At 40.2% G+C, this 22,958-nt stretch overlaps 2 protein-coding genes across 3 annotated transcripts in view; one reads left to right on the top strand and one right to left on the bottom strand.

Annotated features, from left to right (window-relative positions):
* Positions 1 to 22,958, top strand: part of MTFR2 (mitochondrial fission regulator 2) — an 87,175-nt gene that overhangs the window by 40,900 nt on the left and 23,317 nt on the right. The window lies entirely within an intron of this gene.
* The window catches only part of PDE7B (phosphodiesterase 7B), a 222,716-nt gene continuing 208,733 nt past the window's right edge, over positions 8,976 to 22,958 (bottom strand). For both annotated transcript variants that reach the window (XM_079938848.1, XM_079938847.1), the window contains exons 11-12: positions 18,158 to 18,238; positions 8,976 to 12,739 (exon numbers count right to left, since the gene is read on the bottom strand). In XM_079938848.1, coding sequence (XP_079794974.1) covers positions 12,504 to 12,739; positions 18,158 to 18,238 — 317 coding nt within the window. In that variant the 3' untranslated portion in view covers positions 8,976 to 12,503. The remainder of the gene's footprint in view (positions 12,740 to 18,157; positions 18,239 to 22,958) is intronic.

Below are 22,958 nucleotides of genomic sequence, written 5' to 3'. Positions count from 1 at the left end.
TCTCTTCATGTTCTCCATTGCTTTTTGAGAGCCAACTCTGATTAAACGTAAGAGGGCTTGAGTGGAGCCATTTTTTCCCAGCTATTATCTGGGGCTCTTTTTCTCCCTGAACTGAATGTGGCCGGGCACAGGACCCTGAACTTAGATTAAAATATGGATGTTGCTTGACTTATACTTTACAAAGGGATTACATGCATTTCCAATGTACGTATTTATCAAAAATCATTTACTTATTAGTATCCTCTTTTAGTCTTTGCTGCTACATGATGTTCTCCATCATTAAAGAGTGGCCCACTTGCTTGGTCAGGGGTAAATTTCTTTCAATTTTTCAGACTTACTCTACCTTTCCATTTCATCCAGAAAACTGGCAGGTTTGATGACCCTTCCTATTACAGCAAGCTGCCTGGGCTCACAGTTGATCTCTGGAGACACAGTACAAAGGAGACTTAAGAAGTGTTAGCTACAGACCCTATCTCTGCCTCCAGACTACACACAGAATCTATAACAGTAGTATTGCTGGGCTTGGAGTCCCCAGAGAAGAAGCAGAGCTGGTTGTATGCCAAGATCTCCAGGTCATTGCTGTTTCTTAAAGAGCCTGATCCCACCACCCCTTCCTAGTCTAGGTTCTCTGGGTTTGGAGCCCCTAACCACTCTCTGGGTAACTGCATGTAAATTGCTGATGCCCAGAACCTCCCTGGGACCATCACAGTCAATCCAGACCATAAGTCACCTCGTCCAAGAGCTCCGGGCACCCCTTTCCCCTAAGGCTTGGAAGTGGATCTAGGAGGACTCTGTAAATCCCTGAGGGTCTCCTTTCAGCCACAGAGGGAATGTTCGGACCAGTTCTCTGGGCAGTTGAATGTCCAGCTTAACCCACCCTCCCCCACCTGTTTTACCACCTAAGAATAATGCTTCCGCCATTCATTATTTTCTTGCATTGCCTCATACCCCATGTTATTCTGATCTAACCTTCTTTTACCAGAGTCCTCCTTCCTGACCCTTATATTATGTTCTCTGGAGCTCCCAGAATAGGATAAACACACAATTATGCACTCTATCTCTGCACCTGACGTTCCTTTATCCTTTATGCTTCAATAGAAAAACTGTCCCACCCCCAAGACTCTGCTTTCAAGATGCCTCTCAAATGGAGGCCATTCGTTGCCAACTGTCCTTCATGTCAGTGTTGGGAAATAGGATCAGTTCCCCCTTACATCTTACTGCCACTTCTTGACCATTAGTTCTCTACCCTCATTAAGGGATCAAAAACTCTAAAACTCTTCCTCCTGGGGTTCTTGACATGTAGCAGTACCACCCCCTTGTCTCTGCCATCACTGATGTTCCATATTCTCTATTTCAGTTACTGGAGAGGTCCCAGGCTTCTCACCCCAAGTCCTGCCATCCTGTGTGTCACGATTTTATTACCAAGTCGATAACTCATCTGCCACCAGGTCCTTTTTCTTCTTATCTACATTAACTTTCTCCTCCATGTCTTGAAGCTACCCACTCCTGTGGCCAATGCTCCTGGATCTGTCCTTACATCTAATTGCTTTGCTTCCAAAAGAATAAATGAATAAATAGACTGGAGTATCTGGAACATTAATGATGATGAGAGTGAAGAAGCTGAAATGTGGAATAAGAATCACATTGTCATCTCCAGATGGCAGACGCTAGAGGGATTTTCAAGACTTTTTTTTTTTTCTAAGACAGATCTGAATTAGTAAGGGAAGAATATAGGAGAAAGAAACAAAGATGTGCTTTCGATCTTCCTTCCTGTAAGACTTCTCCAGACTTTCCCCCCAAATATGCAAAAACAACCATATCTCAAACCTGAAGCAATCTGTCCCAGTAGCCTCACTCAGGAGAAATCTGGAAGACGTGTAGGTGCTGTGTGTGTGTGTGTTGGGGATGATGCCATGGGAGGTAAAGCACAGGGTGGATGGGTGAGGAGTGTCAAGGCTGAGCAGCAGCCCCCTTCCCCACAACATTCATGTCCACCTAGAATCTCAGAATGTGACCTTCCTTGGAAATAAGGTCTTGTAGATGTAATTGGTTAAGATGAGGTCAGACTAGATTAGGGTGGATCCTGATCCCATGACTGGTTTCCCAAGGAACACCTGGAAACCACCAGAAGCTAGAAGAGACAAGAAAGGATTCTTGTCTGGAGCCTTTAGAGCACGCAGGCTCCGACAACACCTTGGTTTCAGGCTTCGGCCTCCAGATCTGTGAGAGAATAAATTTCTGTTGTATTAAGCCACCCGGCTTGTGGTAATTTGCTACAGCAGCCCTAGGACACTGATACAGCAGGGGAGTAGTAATTTTGTTTCTGCTTGGTTATTCTTCCTTAAATGCTCATTTTCCTTCACATGTTAAAGAACAATCAATACAAGCTCACGCACCTTGCCATTTCTCCTCCTTGCCTCCTGTCTCCATCGACAGCCTCATTTGAGTTAGAAGAATTGAATAACCTCTTGCAGCAAACGGAGCATAGCTCCACCAGTGTTTTTAGTTGATAAAAGCTACTAAGTGGCAATAGTATACAAAATAGTGTGCAAAGCACTCCGAGTACATTAGCTCTAATTCTCACTCCAAAGCTGCAAAATAGGCTCTATTATTATTGTTTCTGAAGCAAAATTAAGCCTCAAAGATCACTTTTTACAAGTGATTTGTTTTATATGGACAAAGTTGAATGATATACTTGCCATCTGGTCAGAGCCTTTGCCAACCATGTGTAAAAAATTTGTGTCCCTAAAACAGCTCTAAATATAACAAGGAAGAAACAAGGACTATGTCCAGTCATTGCTTGCTCCGTGCTTTGTTTTCTGGCCCCAATAAAACTTTATTAACATATTCAAGTCAGGTGTCCTCCCCTTCCCCCTTAATCCCAAGGCAATTTTCCATGACACTCGCACAGACCCAAACTCTCCGCAGACTGAGGCGTGCACACAGCCCTTGCTCTGTGGGCTGCTTCCCCCATTGGAGGCTCTTCTCATCTCATCTTGCTCAGAGGCTGGTACTGGGGCCTCCGGGATTCACTGTGTAGAGACTGCGATCACCATCAGGGCAATGGCCTTTGGCTGTCTGCCTGGCTCTTATGTAGGTGGTTGGTAGAGTTAAATGTTCCCTCAATCATGCTAAGAACTGGAAACCTGCTGTTAAAGTGAAAGTTGATCAGAGTGAAAAAAAAATCTCAGCCTTCCCATTAGAGTTTAAGATCAAGAAAGCTTCAGTTGCAAAAAGTTATTTTTTGGTAAACTTTTAGTGGGATGATTGATACATTTTTAGTAACTAAAGTCAGTAGAAGCATCTAAGAACTATTTCACATCTTGTTACATAACCTGAGAATTGAAAGATCTATCAGAACTTTTTGTTCTTCCCCAAGTCAGTCAGGTTAACACTTGAAAATTCCTCTGTAATTCTAGAATATATTTCTCACTTATGCTAGTATGTGATACCGTTGGTATTTTGTTTGCATTTATAAGTTATTTTTCTTCAAGTGTGGATGAAAGTCCATTGATATGTTAAGTCTGACTCTCTGGTTAGAAAGGTCCAAACAAAAATGTAACAGTGGGAAGTGGAAAGGGATAAATAACCCCAAGAACTGACCCTTCATTTTGATCCCTTAGGCATACTTTGCTGACAACTTAAAAAATGCACATGTAGTTGCTTCCTGGGAAAAAAAAAAGCAGGAGTCAGTTATGTGTGATTGCAAGTGCTTGAAACAAAGATAAAATAGGAGATTCATCTGCTGCTCTCATGTTCCTTTGTAAAGATGAGGGTTGGGATTTATCTCTGTCTTTTCTTGGATTGTGTATTACTTTTATTAGCTCTGCAAAGCTTATTAGCTCTGCAAAGGAAGTAATTTAGTGGTCCTTCTGTAGGTTTTTTTCTATTTGGATGGGAAAAAACTAGAAATCTTTGGGCATCAAGTTTTTTCAGGGGAATTATCTTTGCCCTCACCACTCAGAAGAGTAGGCTCATAAACTGGGAGGAGAAAACCTGTTGTCTGCCTAAATCATGTTCCTAGAAACAAAGCAAGTCTACTGGATAGAAATCAGCAAAATCAAAAAACAACATCTGCATTCAAATTATCGGGACATTTATTGTTCCAATAGGAACTTGTTTGTTTGGATTTAAATGTTAACATATTTTTCTGATATGATTTTCAATTTATCAGTCAAAAATGTGTTTTTTCATTTAAGAAACATTTGTTTTGTACTTTCTGTACTACACTGTGGAGAATATATTAAAAAGGATAGTTATTCCTGTTATCAAGGAACTTGTAGATCAGGGGGCGAGGGAGATGTTGGGTTTTGCTAATACTTAATTGAGTGCTTTCTGTGTGACAGGCACTGTTCCAAGTGCTTTATATGCATGAAATCTTTCAATCTTCAGAAACTCTGTGAAATAGGTATTATTTTTTATCATCATTTTACTGATAAAGAAACTGAGGCACAAAAAGTTTGGAAGCTTGCCCAAGGTCAGACACCTAGTAAGTGGTAAATTCAAGCCACAAACTCAAGCAAGTTAACCACAATGTTATATTAAATCTCAAGTTGGGCAGAAAATACACACACATATCAGTAATAAATAATTAATAATCACTGACAAAACTAAAGCAAATGATAAACAGGGAGATCATTATGGGTTGTGGTCAAGGAATCCTTCATGATATGAAACCGAAATTAGATCCAAACAATATCATTTATATTGTCTTCTTGGAACTGTGCATTAGCATATGGGAGGTTCACAGAAGCATGCAGGAGAGGAGCCTGGGTGTTTAATCCATTGTTTCTCAAATATCTTTGGCTATGAAGCCATTTTTTTTCAAGGAATACTTAGCATCTTTTAGCATATGCATTATCAAGCATAGTTTGGGAGAAGAGAATCTCTTTTAGGATCATCTATTTACAGAGACTCCCCTGGATTCTCCACCTCTGCTGTCAGTGGCCAGAATCTAATATTACAAGAGGAAGGGCCACTGGAAATTTCTATGGATAGAATTTATAGGATATAAATGGAATTCATGAAAAACTTGACAGTGTATCAAGTTTTGTTTGTTAACTAAATAACCGGGTTGTATTATCATTACCTCTAGGAAAGCCTTGACAGACTGGTTCTCTCTGGTTGGACTGAGGAGTACTTACTTTACAGTCAGAAAAGACAGTTCCTTGTTTGTCCCTGGTCTTATTAGTGTATCCTTAGTACCCTAGGGACACTGTCTTCCTCTATAATCATTTTTTACAATATTTTGTCCATATTATAAGGATTGTTTTATAGTCAAACTGGTCACCTGTATACATAATCATGCTCAATGTCTAGTAATGGGTCTTGTGTTTTCTTTTGCACAAAAAAGTACAACCTAGAGAGAGCAAAAGTCATATCCCAACTCCCACTTTGTAGATTTTTGTTCTTTAAATGATGTAAGAATTTATATTTGCTGAGTACCCTCTTTCTGCTAGAAACCATGCTATATGTTTATCTATGTCCTCTAATTTTGACCTCACACTGCCCTGGGAGGTAGGTGTTCCTCTCGATTTATACATTTGGAAATGGAGGCACAGAGAAGTTAAACTGACTGCCTGGGGTTAAACAGCATGTGATAATGAGGGATTTGAATTCTGGTCTGTCTGACTCCAAAGCCTTCACTTTTGAAACTCCACCGTACCACTTCCTTAAAAGGAAAAAATTATTGGAGATTAAATCAGCACTTGCAATACTAGAATTTAAGGTATTTCAGGCAATTGAATCAAAAATACACTGTTGCTTAGATGACTAACTAAGCAAGGCAATCATGCATCTGCAAACCATATCAGCTAAAACTTAAAATTTGTCTAATAATCTCTCTGGTTTACTTAAAAAAAAATCATGGACTGTTTCACAGCTAAAAGCTCCTCATTTAGTCATTATTCAAATGTTTGTCTATTACATTCCCACGGAGGCAGGACGGAGTCTTCTCCCTCCTCCGACACGTTGTTAGGAAATGCCTCTGCATTCCGCGTCCTGCTCTAGGGCAGGCAGTAAACTTTAGCTGAGAACACGTTTGGAGATGTGTGAATGAGTGAACCAAGTGTATCCTGGAAGCACCAGCCCATGCCTGCTCCTGCAGAGCCTGTGAAAGCCCAGCAAACTTTTTGGGGACTGACGCAGAGGACCAGAGCTATCACCAGCTGGATTTGGGGCTTTGGTGGCATAGATGAAAGGGAGATAAATGCCTCATATTTCGTTCTTAGGAGCTGTTTCCTTCACAGAAATTTCTGACAAAACTGGTAACAAAAGATACACTATCTTCTACTCTAGAATATAGAGGACTAAACAGAAAAGTAGGCTGTAGTTGAGGCAAGAGTTTTCATTGAGTAATCTTTTTACCCAATCTTGCAATAAATGAGTACATAAACTAATCAATCTGTTTTAAAAAAATATATAGAAATGAGTTTGTCTTCCCAGTGTAAGATCACTAGCATCTCTTTACTACATTATTCTCCATATATTCTCCACATTCTTACCACGTGTGAATGGCTATTTGTAAAGCATCTTATAATTTAAGAGGAGGGAACTTGCATCTCTGAAAAGCCTACCACGTACCAGAGTGCTAGGTGCTTTTTGTATGCAATCTCTTTTAATTGCCGTAACAAAACCAGAAACAACACCAAAACCATAACAAAACCATTATTGTCTAGAAATAATTTTGTAGAGGTTCAGTAACTTGCCTGAAGTCACAGAATATGTTAGTGACAGAACCAAGACTGGGACCACTTTTGTCTCCACATCTTATCTGCACTATATTACATTGTTCTCCAGGAGGTAAGCCCTCACAGATGTCCTCATGAAATCTCTAAGAAGAGTTCACTGGTAGTGCCAATCTCTGACACAAGTCTGAACGCTCTGGAGGGATTGGGTCTTTTTATATCCCAAGTATCTAGCCCAACCTCTGGCACATAGTAGATCCTCAATCAGTATTTGTTGATTTACATTATTCCAATTTCCAATGCGGAAAAGGCAATTGTGGCTTGCTGATCTCACAAGGTTACTGACTTTGGTTGTGATAGTCCTAATTTTTCCAATCCTGTTTTCATTGGGGTAAGGCTACACAGTTATGGAATCACTCTGACTGCCCAGATGGCATTTGCTTTTACTTATCCCTGTATAGTTCATGTGTGTGTTACAATCCTAGGTCAACACCTTTTACACAATAAATAGATTCTTTTTTCCCTTGAATTTCCTACTTTATGGCAGTGACCAATATTGCAATCATGACGAAGTTTAAATCAAGCAATGTTGCAGTAAGCTGAAAGGAATATAGACCCTTGACTTGAAAGACCATGGTCTCATAAGATTCTACAGGAGTTAACAATTGTCAAACGGAAATTTCTTTTTTTTTTTTTTTTTTTTTTTGCGGTACGCGGGCCTCTCACTGTTGTGGCCTCTCCCGTTGCGGAGCACAGGCTCCGGACGCACAGGCTCAGTGGCCATGGCTCACAGGCCCAGCCGCTCCGCGGCATGTGGGATCCTCCTGGACCGGGGCACGAACCCGTGTCCCCTGCATCGGCAGGCGGACTCTCAACCACTGCACCACCAGGGAAGCCCCGGAAATTTCTTTTTAGTAAATTCTGTTTTCCAAATTTTTGACTGTGTGACATAGCAAAACAGCTTGTACAAATACACTTACTTGCTTACGTTTCTACATGTAAATAAAAAGATATTTTGTGAGAGACAGAGCAACAAATATTGTTTGTTGAAATTTATAGTTTTACACAAATGAACATACATTACCAAAGAGAAGAACGAATGCCAGTGTTTTTCTGTATTATGGAAATTCACACACACACACACACACACACACACACACACACATACATACACACAAAACAGATTAAAGGACACTACAAAATATTTTGCTTATTGGCACCACGTAGATTTTCACACTTAAGACATTTTCTGTCATTTTTAATATTAATATTTGATTGGATAATAAAAATTTGCCAATTGAACTATTCTTTAAAAATATACTTTAAATATAAATACGAATAAATAGCTCTATTTTGCCTCTTTGGTATGAAACAGCATATACTATATTTATTGCAATAAGATATTTTTCTTTAAAAAAAATTCGTTGATTTAAATTCAGTTGCTTACATAGGCTTGGCCTATTTGACGATGTGTCTGCTAGGTTCCTGGGTACATTTGAAAGTCACGTCTGACCTTTACTTGGGAAACCGCTGGGGGGGGGGGTCCCACTTTTTTTTTTTTTTTTTTTTTGCGGTACGCGGGCCTCTCACTGCTGTGGCTTCTCCCGTTGCGGAGCACGGGCTCCGGACGCGCAGGCTCAGTGGCCATGGCTCACGGGCCCAGCCGCTCCGCGGGCATGTGGGATCCTCCCGGACCGGGGCACGAACCCGTGTCTCCCGCATCGGCAGGCGGACTCAACCACTGCGCCACCAGGGAAGCCCTGGGGTCCCACTTTTGATTTTGATTGGATGATACGGAGTGTGGACAAATGAAAAAAGTGATTTTGCATTCAGACATGGAGAAGCATTAGGGTATCAGTGAGATTCTGAATACAAATCTTAACAAAATGAACATGAGGAGACTATGTAAAGATATAAGACTGTTCCTGGGAACCATGGGTGGTGGGTTTTTTTTTTTTTCCTCTATTTCCAGATAGATTTAGACACTCAGTTGTCCTGCCTGAACTGTTCTATTGTTCTTGCTGGCTTTCAATCCTGAAATGCAAGACCATAGTTTTCACAAGTTAAGTCCACTATGTTTCCACAACCTAAAACATTGTACCTCATTCTCATTCATATATGAATTTGACAAATGTGGATCAGAAAAATATCAGAACTCAGGGGAAATGCAGAGCTGAATGGTGGCCCTTTTTCCCTATCTTGGTACTAACTGGCAAATGATGGCTTCATGGACATGGCTGTTTCTGCAGCCCCTGGTGGAATGAGTCCTGTGGATCATGGCTGCATCTGTGCTCTTGACCTTGACCTTGAATCTGATTGGTTGGCTGGTAACATGTTACCTGGTGAGAATCAGAATATTTTCATATTGCAATATTTTTAAGAAATTATCTTTATTTTTAATTGTTTATCTAGACATGCCAATGGATATTTCAGCCACATTTTGAGCAAAAATTCACAAGGTGTGGTTTCTTTTTTCCAAACCTCACGTGTGTACACAAAACAACACAATTGTAAGGGTTTGCGTAAAAGAACAAAGCATAAGAAATACAGTGAGATACAAGCTCATAACCAATGTTCAAATCAGTGAGCAGATCTGATTCAACATGAGAAAAGGTTACAAAACAAGTCTGTGGCTTGTAGGAAGCACTACCTGGTGACAGCTTTGCAGGACACGCTCCACATCCCATTGCGGGAAGCCTTAGGCAGGTAGAAACAGAGCAGGATTTTCACTCAGCCTAGCAGGGAGTTATGGGGAGGTCAGCGTTCCAGGAACAAGGTTCTGACTGTTCACAGGTGCTGTAAAAAGAAAAAGGCTTTGCCTATCAGGCCTGGCAGTGATATCTATTCTCTCTCTCTTAATTTGATTTTAACTTTAGCTTTCACTTACTAAAAATAGCTTTTTGATTCCTTTCTTCTCAAGCATTGAAGGAATTAAACTCGGAAAGTCAGCTCGTGATGGTCCAGGGACTAAGAGAAAAAGAATGTGAAGATAAAGCCCACGGATAATCCAACAGCTGTGTCTTAACTAGTAATTGGACACTGGACACCTTTTATTGAAATATTGCTAGAGAGCCACCAGTAGGCAGGAAAAAAAAGAGTTTTCATATTCTTTTTCTTTTTTTTTTTTTTTTGTCGAAAAATGAGAAACTCAAGAAATCTCCAGATGGTTGAAAGAAGGAGACAAATGTATCTAGTTTATGCATCACATCTCATTTTACTTCAAATTTGTATTGTACTAGTAGCTGCTTCATAGGCTCAACTGTTAGATATTTGGTAGTTTTCTCTGTGAGCTCTTCTTCAAGACCTAATACACTTTTGTCCTATAAATTTGGAACTACTAAAACCACGTCCAGTCTTATTTATTTAAATTATTATATAAATATAGTTTAAACAAAGTCCATTTCCTAAACTCAAAGTAGAGGCTCCATTAGCTAAAATAGCATCTTCTTTCTTATCTCTACTGTATCTTCCCCAGTAATTGCTTTCCTTGATTTGATCTCATGTACATTAAAAATAGACTACTCAAAAGCCCAACCCAAACCAAAATAAGAAAGGTTTGGAAGCAGAAATACATTCAATACATTCTCTTTCGGGGCTTCACCAAGCTGAGAGCTTCAGAGTATTAAAGCAATAAAAAATCATGTGTCAGTTCATAGTTATTACAGGAAAAAACCCAAAGTTAGTGTTAAGTTTTCACAACTTCCTTTCTTACCCATATCAATAATTTCAACTTATCATCCACCCATTTCATGAAGTTTTCACACTTTCTTTAGTACCATCTGACAATCTCTTCTGCTTTAATGAAAGTACGACTAACTTTCCAAATTTCCTCTAAACCTTTATTCTGCAAGCCTCAGTCTTTCTGCAGGAACTTAATACAATCCAGTCAAGTTTCTAACATTTCATTTGTACGTTAGGAGGAAAGAAAAAAAAAAAGAGTTACACTTAGGAAATGAGAGTTAGCTGACATTCTATCAGCTTGCGAAACACCTTGATAGTGGCAGAAACAATTGTTTAAGGTAAAAAGAAAGGGGGCATTGCCAATTTTCATCTAACATTAGTTATGCTAGAACTTATAAAGAAAATGTTCAATGCACAGAGTTTAGCTGACTAGAGAAGAATGCTGTAATAAATTGATTTTCCGGCCAAGTATATGCAGAAAAAATGGCAATAAAAACCTACCCAGGAAGGTAAATTCTATCAGACAACTGAAATATTTTCTTTCCTTAAGTTATGTTAACGTCTGCTAAACAGTTGCGTAGTTGTTCACATGAAATGAAGGAAAAAGGAAAATCCAGTTACTATTGACACCAAAGAAATGCACGCCAACCATAAACCAAAGAAATGCACGCCAACCATAAACCAGAGATGCTTTGGTACTGTAGCCAGAACAGACGACAGCGTGCTAGGGGAGCAGGGAAGTCCCTGATGGATAGATGACGGGGTCTCGGAAGGTTTGTGAGACCTGCTGTGTGTCCCGCGAGGCTGACACACTGCCATGTCCATGACAAGAGTCGTATAAACACAAGCTTATCAGCTGGCTTGTTAAAACAGAGTGCAACATCGCTGTGTTGAAAGTGACTTCAGGCTTGCTGAAGGGTCTTGTTCATCTGAGGAAACAATGCTTGGTGCCACAGATTAAACACTATGGTCTCAAGCGGAATGCATGTGAAGTTTCCAAAATATTTCCTCAAAGACTTTATTCAGTTTTGCTTTGTGACCTTAGCTGGAAAGCATAAAGATGGACATGGGAAGGCAGTTCAGAAGGACATCTGTGAGGATTTAAGTTGGGCAGCTTACAGAAGATGAAAGATGTTTAAAGTTAAGGCCTTTATCTGCAAACAATAGTATATTAATAAACTCTATACCATATTTACAAATGCATTCTCTTGTATTAAAACTAACAGTATTCTGTTCACAGTGCCATTGTTTATACAGGTAGCAATCCCATAATACTCATGTATTTTGGCATGGGAATCAGTAGCGCTTGATATTTACAGAGAATGTACAGGTGTGAATATAAACATGTCACTGAATCTGAGTTATCGATAAAAGACAGATTGGCAAACGGTGCAGAGGAATGAACTGTACAGCACCTTCCCCTTGGATCGGATAGGAAACGTGGTTTCTTAATTGAGAAGATGCCAAATCTCTGACCCAAAGTGGCATAAAGTCCGTAAGAAAACAGTGAACCCCCTGTTCGAGTTTGGGTACATTGAGTAATGTTTGCCCATAGTCTTAGATCCATTGTCTAGTGCATAAAATAGAAAAGTTAAAAAGATTTATTATTATTTTTATAATAATAATTATTATTAAAATAGAAGGTACTTTCTCTCACGCTCTCATTTGTGCTCTTGCACCTGAAACCAATATCCTTGGAGTTCCAAATATGCTGGTGTTTTTGTCATGCAGATCAGCAGTCCGAGGGCCAACGCTAAAAATGCTCTGGACTTAGGAAGTGCCGCCTGTCTCAGTGTGACCCAGGACCCGAGGGGCCCACGGCAGGAGCACCTCTTTCTTACTCCCCAGTCTTCACCTCGAGGGCCAAGCCGGCCCCTGGAATCAGCTCCCTCATGGCGGAATGGAGCTGCTTATCTCGGCAGCTAACGCTGAGGTGACGGATGGCTTCTGTACACTTGGAAAAAGGGAGGCAGGTGAGCGGGAGGAGGGTGGCGTTCCAAAGAGCCCCAGGACGACACCCAGAGAGGGGCTGGGTTTACCGGCAAGAGCCCCTCAGAGCATCTGCCCTCCCAGAGGCCTCTGCGTGAGGAGGCTGGCACTCTCAGTGTGCAGAGCAGGGGGCAGGCCTGGCTGGCACTACGGGGCGTCGCCTTCGGTCACGGTCTGCCCCTCAGCCTCGGTCCCTGGGCCGGTGTGGTCTGGGCCGCCGCTGCCACCGCCACCGCTGCTGCTTCTGCGCTGGTTGGGCAACAGCCTCTTCCACTGGGCTTTGTTGTGCGCCAGGTGGCTTAGCATGCTCTCAGACAGGGCGCTGTGTCCCGTGAAACGGGCCCATTCACGGAAGAGGGGCTCCACGATGTAGGTCATGAAACCTGGAACAGGCAAGGCCAAGCTCATCACCAGCAGGGCAGTAAGACCTACTTCTTCCTCCCTAACAAACATGACTGGGCCCACGATGTGCTGGGCCCGTGCGTAAGAAGGCCACCAAGATGCAGTCCCTGCCCTCAGTGTCGAAGCATAAGATATGTCACCTTGGGCTTGGCATCGAACCTCCCAGTGCCTCAGTTTCTGCAGTTGTAAAAAGGCGTTAAGAAGGGTACCAAACCCATAGGGTTGTTATGACAATCAAATGACTTAACACATGTGAAGATGCTTAGAAAGCTCCTGGCACATAATAAACACTCAATAAATATTGGCCATTATTATTTGAAGAAGGGAGAAGACATATAAAGAAAAAAGTAAAAAAAAGTTTGTGCTAGAACTAAGGAGGGTGGGTGGGGGATGGGAGGAAAGAGCAAATGATACCAGGAAGGGGCACCTCGTTGATTTAGACCATCTGAAGAATTGATACATCTACTCCGTAGGGTATTTTTTTCAGGATTATCATTTCACAGTTTTGTCTTACTTTCAATTATGTTAAACAACTAGGTGTAGGTAATAAAAGTTCATTCGTCTTCAATACAGATTTTTACCTGCATAAATGTTCTGCTTGAATGACTAGATAAGATGGATTGATATGAGACTTCTTTGTTTGCATGTCTGTTCTCTTATTATTTTAGCCTTGTTGCTTTCTAACCATGTTTCACTGTTAATGTGCCTTCCATATTAAACATGATTTATTAAAGCAAAGATAACTTCCAGTCTAGGCTGGAATAACTGGACTCATCACAAATTTGGATATATTTAGGTTTTATTGTATTTCCCTGAAATGTAGGTATGGGGAGAAAAGGCAGGTGTTTTTCAGCTAACGAAATCTTCCAACAACTAACCCTGTATGTTTACAGGCATGTGAATTATAAGGCTTGATTTGATTATCCTTTTATTGGACGAACAGCAGATACTTGGCCTTTGAGGATGCTATAGAGATGAAAAAAGAATGCAGCAAAGCAAAATTTTATTGTACATGCCTGCATCATCTCACCAGATGTGAAATATGATTTGAATAGTATAAGATTGTTTTAGATTACCTGAACCTGAGGAGGAAGGTTAAGCCAGTGACTTACTGTCTACATCTTGATAAGGTTATACAGGGAGTCAGCAAGAAAGGATTTCATTTTGGAATGTCCTTGCTTGCTATTCTTGAATTTTCTTCACCTCCTTCACAATCTCCATATCTAATTTTGATATCTTTCATCTTAAGAGAGATTAGATATTAGGTATCTAAAAAGATAGTGCGCAATATTATACTATTCTAAAGTTTAAGTTGGGAATATTTATCAGGTTTACCTTAAGTATAAAAAAAGTTACAAATCCCACATTTAAAAATCCAGTACTTAAAAATCAACTCATTTTCTTCCTGAAATTACTCTGGAATTACACCTCTGTATTTCTACTTGTCAGATATAAAGACCTCTTATAGGAGATAGAAGAGTGATTTTAAAGTCTGAAGAAACACCATGAGGCAGTTTTTCACATGAAGAAAGGCTTCTGCACTTGGGAGCCTGCCCCATAGGTTCCTTGTGTATTTGTGCAAACCTCCCTCTTCTATTCAAGCGATGTAGAGCCTGACTTTGCCGGGATATTGTCTTCCTGGAGTGGTGGGAGTGGGGGCAGGGGAGAAATGATGGCTTCAGAGTACACAGGGATTGAAGGAAAGCCTCTTTCTCCTCATCTTTCTATAGGCTGCACCAATTAGAGATTCATTTGATTTAATGCCTTCTTTTTTTTTTTTTGCGGTACGCGGGCCTCTCACTGCTGTGGCCTCTCCCGTTGCGGAGCACAGGCTCCGGACGCGCAGGACGCGCAGGACGGCCATGGCTCACGGCCCAGCCGCTCCGCGGCATGTGCGATCTTCCCGGACCGGGGCACGAACCCGCGCCCCCTGCATCGGCAGGCGGACTTCCAACCACTGCGCCACCAGGGAAGCCCTGATTTAATGCCTTCTTTTTAAAATGTAGAGTTTGATGGGGAGAGGGGAGGAATATGGGTGTGTGTGTGGGGTGGATATTAAATCCCTGTCTCACTTGGGTAAATATGAATTACTTAAACAGAAAATCAGGTCTAAGCCTGAGATGGCTCTCAGGAAATCCTCACTGTGGATTGGGAAAGGAAAAAGAGAGGGGACATTTTCAATCCCAGGGTAATCAGAACGGAGGAACTAGCTGCATTATTTAGCACCCACTGGAAAAATCCTTGTCTGGGAGCCTGGAGCCCACAGTTCCCATTAGATACTGTTGATCTATTTGGGTTTTTCCAGTTTAGTCTGATCTACCTCTGCACACCACACCTCCCAGCCTTGAACCTACAGAGCTGGGAGATGTGGAACAGAGACAGAAAGATTTATCTACTAAGGGTTGTTTTATAATCACCTCTTTCTCTTTATTGGTGTGCTGGTGTAGCATCCATGGGATTTTCCTTTTCATTCAATCCCCATCCCATTTTAAAAACAGGTATCTATGGTAACCACATTTTCCTGAGCTGAAAATCAGGACATATGATCTGACAAAATAAGTGTGTTCTCATGACAACAAGAGAATAGAATCTCCGAAATCAAGTCTGTCTTGTAAATCTAGGTTGTGTGCTTAATAATGTGAATGCTTTTCTCTGGGGGCTCAAAATGTCTTTAACAGGTGCCTGGCAAATTTCTTTCTAGCCAGAATTTAGCAAGCTGGGTCCCAGGATGAGGATTTTGGTTGGGGTCTATTCCTTTTGAATTGCATCTGCAGAATTTCCTACTTGATAGGGCATTGGATCCAAAGAGGCATTTCTGTTGATGTTGATGCCCTTCCCCCTCCCCTGCAATTCTGTAGCTTCATCTGCTCTGGATTCTTGCAGGGTTTTATTTTTTATAACAACACCCCTCTCCCTTTTTCAGGTGGATGAATCGGTTTAATTGTAAAAAGAACGTAACGATATTAAGGGCATTTTGGAAAAAAAAAGATCACCAGTAATCTCAGAGTTCCAACACATCTATTTTAACATTTGTATATTCCCTTCAAATTTTTTAAACTAGATAAATTTTGTTCCTATTTCCTTAGGTTGACTTTGTGACTCTTTTGTGGGACTGTGGGTTCAACTTGACCCTCAGTAATTGGAAGCATATCTTTCTAACTGGCTCTGGTTTTCTCAGTTTTCAACTGATGTTTTCAGGTGACCCTTTCACTCCCAATCTCCAGGCATTAAGCCTTGAGCTTGCAGAGGTTTGCAACACTGTGAATGTGTTAAGCTGTCTGAGGTCTGTGGGAACTGGTGAAGAACATGAAATGGTACATGTCAGGGCCATAGTTTATAAGTAAAGAGTTAAAGTTCTGAGTTTTTTTTTTTTTGTAAGTTTATTATCTCTGCTCTAACAAATCTTGAAATTAACATGCAGCCTTTAACTGCTATATTTCACTTACGTGGCAACATGTTTTTATTTTTAAAATTTTATTTATTTATTTTTTATACAGCAGGTTCTTATTAGTTATCTATTTCATTTATTTTTTTACATTACCCAAAGCAATCTATAGATTCAATGGAATCCCTGTCAAACTATCAATGGTATTTTTCACAGAACTATAACAAAAAATTTTACAATTTGTATGGAAACACAAAAGACCCCGAATAGCCAAAGCAATCTTGAGAAAGAAAAACAGAGCTGGAGGAATCAGGCTCCTGGACTTCAGACTATACTACAAAGATACAGTAATCAAGACAGTATGGTACTGGCACAAAAACAGAAATATAGATCAATGGAACAGGATAGAAAGCCCAGAGATAAACCCACACACATATGGCCACCTTATCTTTGATAAAGGAGGCAAGAATATACAACGGAGAAAAGACAGCCTCTTCAATAAGTGGTGCTGGGAAAACTGGATAGCTACATGTAAAAGAATGAAATTAGAACACTCCCTAACACCATACACAAAAATAAACTCAAAATGGATTAAAGACCTAAATGGAAGGCCAGACACTATAAAACTCTTAGAGGAAAACATAGGCAGAACACTCTATGACATAAATCACAGCAAGATCTTTCTGACCCACCTCCTAGAGAAATGGAAATAGAAACAAAAAGAAACAAATGGGACCTAATGAAACTTAAAAACTTTTGCACAGCAAAGGAAACTACAAACAAGACGAAAAGACAACCCTCAGAATGGGAGAAAATGTTTGTAAATGAAGCAACTGATAAAGGATTAATCTCCAAAATATACAAGCAGCTCATGCAGCTCAGTGTCAAAAAAACAAACAACCCAATCCAAAAATGGGCATAAGACCTAAACAGACATTTCTCCAAAGAAGATATACAGATTGCCAACAAACACATGAAAGAATGCTCAACATCACTAATCATTAGAGAAATGCAAATCAGAACTACAATGAGGTATTACCTCACACTGGTCAGAATGGCCATCGTCAAAAATCTACAAACAATAAGTGTTAGAGAGGGTGTGCAGAAAAGGGAACCCTCTTGCATTGTTGGTGGGAATGTAAATTGATACAGCCACTATGGAGAACAGTATGGAGGTTCCTTCAAAAACTAAAAATAGAACTACCATATGACCCAGCAATCCCCCTACTGGGCATATACCCTGAGAAAACCATAATTCAAAAAGAATCATGTACCACAATGTTCATTGCAGCTCTGTTTACAATAGCCAGGACATGGAAGCAACCTAAGTGTCCATCAACTGAGTTTGGTTTTAATTGGAGGGAACTGCAAGGAACAGAAAGACTTGCTTTAAACATAGATGGAATTGGTAGAGTGTTTCAAGGAGTGATAGAAACAAACAATTACTTTAGAGGCATTAACATCACCGTTTAACATTTTAGTGCAATTGACACTTGAGAGTGTGGTCCTAAGAGAATGAGACTGAAAATCCATTTTGAAGTGAAGACTAGAGAAGCATGGGATCCCATGTCACATGGCTGGTGGGGCCTGGGCCTGGAGACCAAGCCCCTAGTATTGAGCATTGAGGATGAAGGGTAATGACCAAATTGGAAGGATCCTGAACTGCAGATTTCCCACCCTTCATGTCCTAAAGAGAGTGCGAGCTAATCCAATCTTCAGCAGCCAATAGTTGATTCTTGTTACTTTCCTCTACTCATTTGGTTTTGATTCAATTCTGAACTACAAAGTTAATACAGTTTAGTTATTAAGGGTCTGTAACAAAGCCTTTACCCTATTTTTCATCTCAGTTGGTAATTAGTCATGACTAGAGTGTTCATTTGGACTCAGCCATTCAAAGGGCCATTGATTAAACCTCTCGTTTGGATCTTGAGAAAGCTGTGTGTAGATCTTCTTAGTGACTCTTAGCAGAGGTGCTGAAACTGTTGATTTAAAATTAAAATTGAATTCAACTCACCAATTTGTATACTAGGGATTGAATCTTTCTGTTGATTGCAAAGAGGACTGATTTCCAGTTCAAATTTCTGTTCAAGGTCACCTAAGAAGAAAAAAGAAGAAACACATTGGTAATCGAGAACCTATAAGAATGAGTGTTGATAGTTTTAATGATCTAGTTGGATGAAGTTATCTGGGAATTACTGTTCCCTGCCTTATCACTAGGAACCCTTTAGCAACAACTGGCTCTGCCCTGCTCCGGTAGCTTCTGCGAAAATTTAAAATATCAGAGTATCGACGATCATTTACAATAGGCTCATTGTAATAGGTATGCTCTGGGATTAGAATAAGCTTTTGAACAAAAATCTATAAAAACAAGAAAACGAATGGCCAGTTTCCTAATATGAGATGGAAGTTCTGGTTTTAAGTTGCAGATTAAGAAAACAGGTTTTATGCTTTTTCCCTCCTTTCACTCTGCCTGACCCTCATCTGGTTTCACCTGAACAACCGGGAATAATTAGTAGGCAGGAAATCGGGAAGAGGAAGTAGAAAGATCTCATTTGAAGAGCATCTCTGTAGCTACAAAATTAATCCAAAATAAGGGTCTGGTATCTTTCATTCTTACTCCTTAGAGTTTTACTTAGTGTAAATGAAGGTTAAAGAAAGTATAAAGCTCAGGATGATCTTTCTTTTTAATGTCTCCATCAGCTAGAGCAAAAAAGAAATACATCATGCAAAGCTTTATCAAAGTATTTTATCAATTCTTCCTGAAGGTGAAAAATTGTGCATAATTACTTCATTGGGAAAAACAATCTGGTTAATCAGTACAGAAGCTGGGTCTCAGAAACACTTAGCTGAGTTCAGTTGTGAGTGCGCTCCTCTAAACTAGAGGAGAGAAACACATAACATTTATATCATGCTTACTGTGCGTCGGGCACGTTCTAAGCAGTTTACCTATTTAATTAATTTAATCCTCATAACAGCCTCACTATAACCCCCATTTTACAGATGCGGAAATTGAGATGAAGCGTAGGGAAATATGTTGACCTAAGGTCCTTCTGCCAGTGAAGAGGGGAGCCTGGATTCCAACCCAGAAAGTCTGGCTTCAGAGGGTCTGCACTTAACCATTAAGCTAGGATCTTTTGAGATGCCACATGTCTGTCATTTTCCCTAAGATTTTAGCCATGGCTCCCATGGTCTCTCGGGCCCTCGTGATTCTCAAAACTGATGTGAGGAAATCACTTTGGCTTAACTGAGGAGTTCAGGGAAGTCAGATGATAATAGCCTTCTGAGGGCAGAGCATGACACCATTTAATATTAAAATGAATTCTCCTAAAGTTGGTTTTACTCCTCACCTCCATAGTTCTGTTAATAGTGATTTTTCAGTTAAGTCTGACACTTTGGAGGAGTTGTCTTTGATTTTTCCCTTCCCTCCACCCTCTGTATTGAGGAAGCAAATCCTGTTTACTCCTCTGTTGAAACATCTATTTTCCCTACTTTCACTCTGCCTGACTCTAGTCTGGTTTCTTTCTTTCTTTCTTTCTTTTTTTAAATTGAAAAATAGTTGATTTACAATATTATATTCATTTTAGGTATACAACACAGTGATTCAATATTTTTATAGATTATACTCCATTTAAAGTTATTATAAAATATTGGCTATATTCCCTGTGTTGTACATTACTTCCTTGTACCTTTTTAAAAAAATTTAATATTTATCTTTATTTTATTGTTTTTTTTGGCTGCACGGCATGTGGGATCTTAGTTCCCTGACCAGGGATCAAACCTGCGCCCCCTGCAGTGGAAGCACGGAGTCTTAACCACTGGACCACCAGGGAAGTCCCACATCCTTGTACCTTATTTATTTTATACCTAGAAGTTTGTACCTCTTAATCCCCTATCCCTATCTTGCCCCTCCCCCTTCCCTCTCCCCGCTAGTAGCCTCTAGTTTGTTCTCTGTATCTGTGAGTCTGTTTCTGTTTTGTTATATTCATTCATTTGTTTTATTTTTTAGATTCTACAGATAAGTGAAAACATACAGTATTTGTCTCTCTCTGTCTGACTTATTTCAGTAAGAATAACACCCTCCAGGTCTATCCATGTTGTTGCAAATGGCAAAATTCCATTCTTTTTTATGGCTGAGTAGTATTCCATTGTACACATACACCACATTTTCTTTATCTGGTTTCTTTATAACTCATTCCGATTTTTTGCTTCTTAGCTAGTTTCTTTCGTATTTCTTCTGCTTCAGTTATACATGTTGCCCTAATTGTACTTTCTAAGATGACTCCCATTGCCATGTTCTCTACTTTTAGCATGGTGTACAGGGGCCTCAACAGATCCTCATATTCTCACCTTCTATGGGATCAAGCTGGTCTATGAGGCAGGGGGATGGTCTGCAGTGCTTCTGTCCATTTCTGCTCCTCTCTGTCTAGACCACTGGGACTGTCTGCAATGATGGAAATGTTCTCTACACTGCCCACTATAGTAGCCCCTTGAAATCAGATCAAGAAAACTGAGGAACTAAATTTTCCATTTTATTTAACCTAATTAATGTAAATTTAACTAGCTACATGTGCCTCATGTTTATCCTATTGGAAAGTGCAGTCACTACACATCCTTGAATACCCAGCTCAGATTCTGCCATCCTCAGCACTAGGTCTTCTCCTGTGACCTCTACCATAATTGGTCTTCCAATTGGATCATTTAGTCATTCACTTATTTCAACATATATTTACAAAGCACTGCACATTTCAGACACTTTGTTAATCAATGTAGAGAATACAAAGAGGAAGATTGGAGTTTCTCTCCTCCAGGAACTCTACTGGTTAGTATTTTGAGCTTATGAAACATTAACTATAATTCTTTGCCTCCTTCATGACACCCCCAGTGGGTCTTTGCACATAGGAAAATCACAGCTTTGCTGAGGATTAGACAAGGCTGGAAGCAGATGTTCGATGAAAACTTCTGGGAATCTTGGTTCATTGAGAAATACCAATCTGCAGTTACAATAGGACAGAAATTCTACTTTTTTAAGGCACTGAGGGGACGAGGGTGAATGATGTTTGAATCCTATGTCTGTTGTGAGAATTTAACACTGTCTTCCTAATTCATGGGATCTCATCTTCCTTTCCCCTTCTGTCCCTGACCTTGATTTTAGGGCTTTTCCTTTGCTCAACATCACAAATCATTAAAGACACTTTGGCTGGGACTGTTAGCAGTCTGTGGAAGCCCAAATCCTAAACTGAAAGCCAGAAGAAGATTAATCTAAGTGATACAAATGGTGCTTTACAGAATTTCTAAAAAAATAATTCAGTATGGAGGACAAGAAGTTTGGATAACCCGAGAGTCTGGTCTTCTCTTAAATAAGCTGAACTTCTGCTAGACCATAAGGCTATTAAATAAAAAGGACCCGACATACCCTCTGAATTCTCCTTTCTCTGCTAGGAAACATGCCACAGCAAAGTGTTTGAAAGCTCACCTTTAGTGATCAGAGTTACAAATATTCTAGGTTGTTCTATCTTATGATGCTGCACGTGCATATTATTATGAGGACAGGTTTTTGCCAAGACATCTTACAGATTACCTTTATTGGTAGATCCCACTGATTCCACTTAGTTAACAACTTTCACTCACCAGCTCTGTGGGCCTTACCATCTGCCCAGGGGACATGGTCCAGGCCCCAAACTGCTCATAATCCAAATAGGGCTCAAGATAAGCAAACGAAAGGGTTAAACTCCAATCAGTGCCAACAAGAACGCATGACTGAGTCAAATCCAAGAGGGACAGAGTAGAATCATTGCTTGATCAAGGATGAAGATCCCAGCCCTTTTCTCGCTATGCTATTTCCATATTTTCTTTATCTTATAGTAAAGAAAGTATTTATCTTATCTAACCTGAAACCTCCTTGCTCGAAGTTCATCATATTTCCTTTTGTTTTTCTCTCAGTGGAGATTTTATATCATGGGCAAGTAGAGCTGGCCTTTTGTTTTCTAGCCACTCGCACTCAGTTGAAGTGAAAGGACACAGAGAGGGAGCTCCATGAGTGCTTTTACTCAAAGGAAAGAGATGCGGAGCACAGCCTGCTGGTCCCACATGAACCCTATCCGTTCTGCTTTGTCTTCTGTCTTTGGGACCATCTCAGTGTCGCTGACACATCTTTCTACGGAGGCTTCTCCAAAAGGCTCACTGTTGCTACTTGACCTCCCCACAGAACTGGTATGTGGGACACTTCAGGCTTTATTTGTTCTCAGCCTCTCAGACCTGATCCTGTCACTAACATCAGGGCACTGTTGTGCCTGAAAAAACATCCCGAACACTGAAACCGGGCCTGAAGAAACAAGCTGTGTTTAAAGGCCAAGATCCCACCCAACATCAAGATCCTGCTGTTAATTCACTGCTTTACTTCTGAATGAGGTTAATCTCTTAAAATTTATACCCTAACTTGGGGCCACTTGTCTTTTCACTGTATATATTTGAGAGGACGAACACTGGCCAGCTGTGCTCTATTTCATTATTCACTTTATTTAAGAAAGTGAGGGAAAGGAATACAAAAAAAGTCAAAGTCCTTCTGTCAGAGTGGAAAACATTGATCCCAAATGGCATTTAGCCTTTAGGCTGTGCTCAGCTCATAAAAATGAAGGTCAGAGTAAAAATCAAACAGTCCTGCACATTCTTATATCCACAGAGAAAAACCATTAACAAATTATATATATATATATCCCCCTTTTGCTCATTTTTACTGTACCTCATTATTACCTGTTTCCATGGTAAATCAGTGTTATTTATTAATATTTTCAAGTTATTTCCAGAAAAGGGCTGGA

This window comes from Stenella coeruleoalba, assembly GCF_951394435.1.
Source record: "Stenella coeruleoalba genome assembly, chromosome: 12".
Lineage (NCBI taxonomy): Eukaryota > Metazoa > Chordata > Mammalia > Artiodactyla > Delphinidae > Stenella > Stenella coeruleoalba.
The sequence above is the reverse complement of the archived record's forward strand: the minus strand, read 5'-3'. Positions and strand labels throughout refer to the sequence as shown.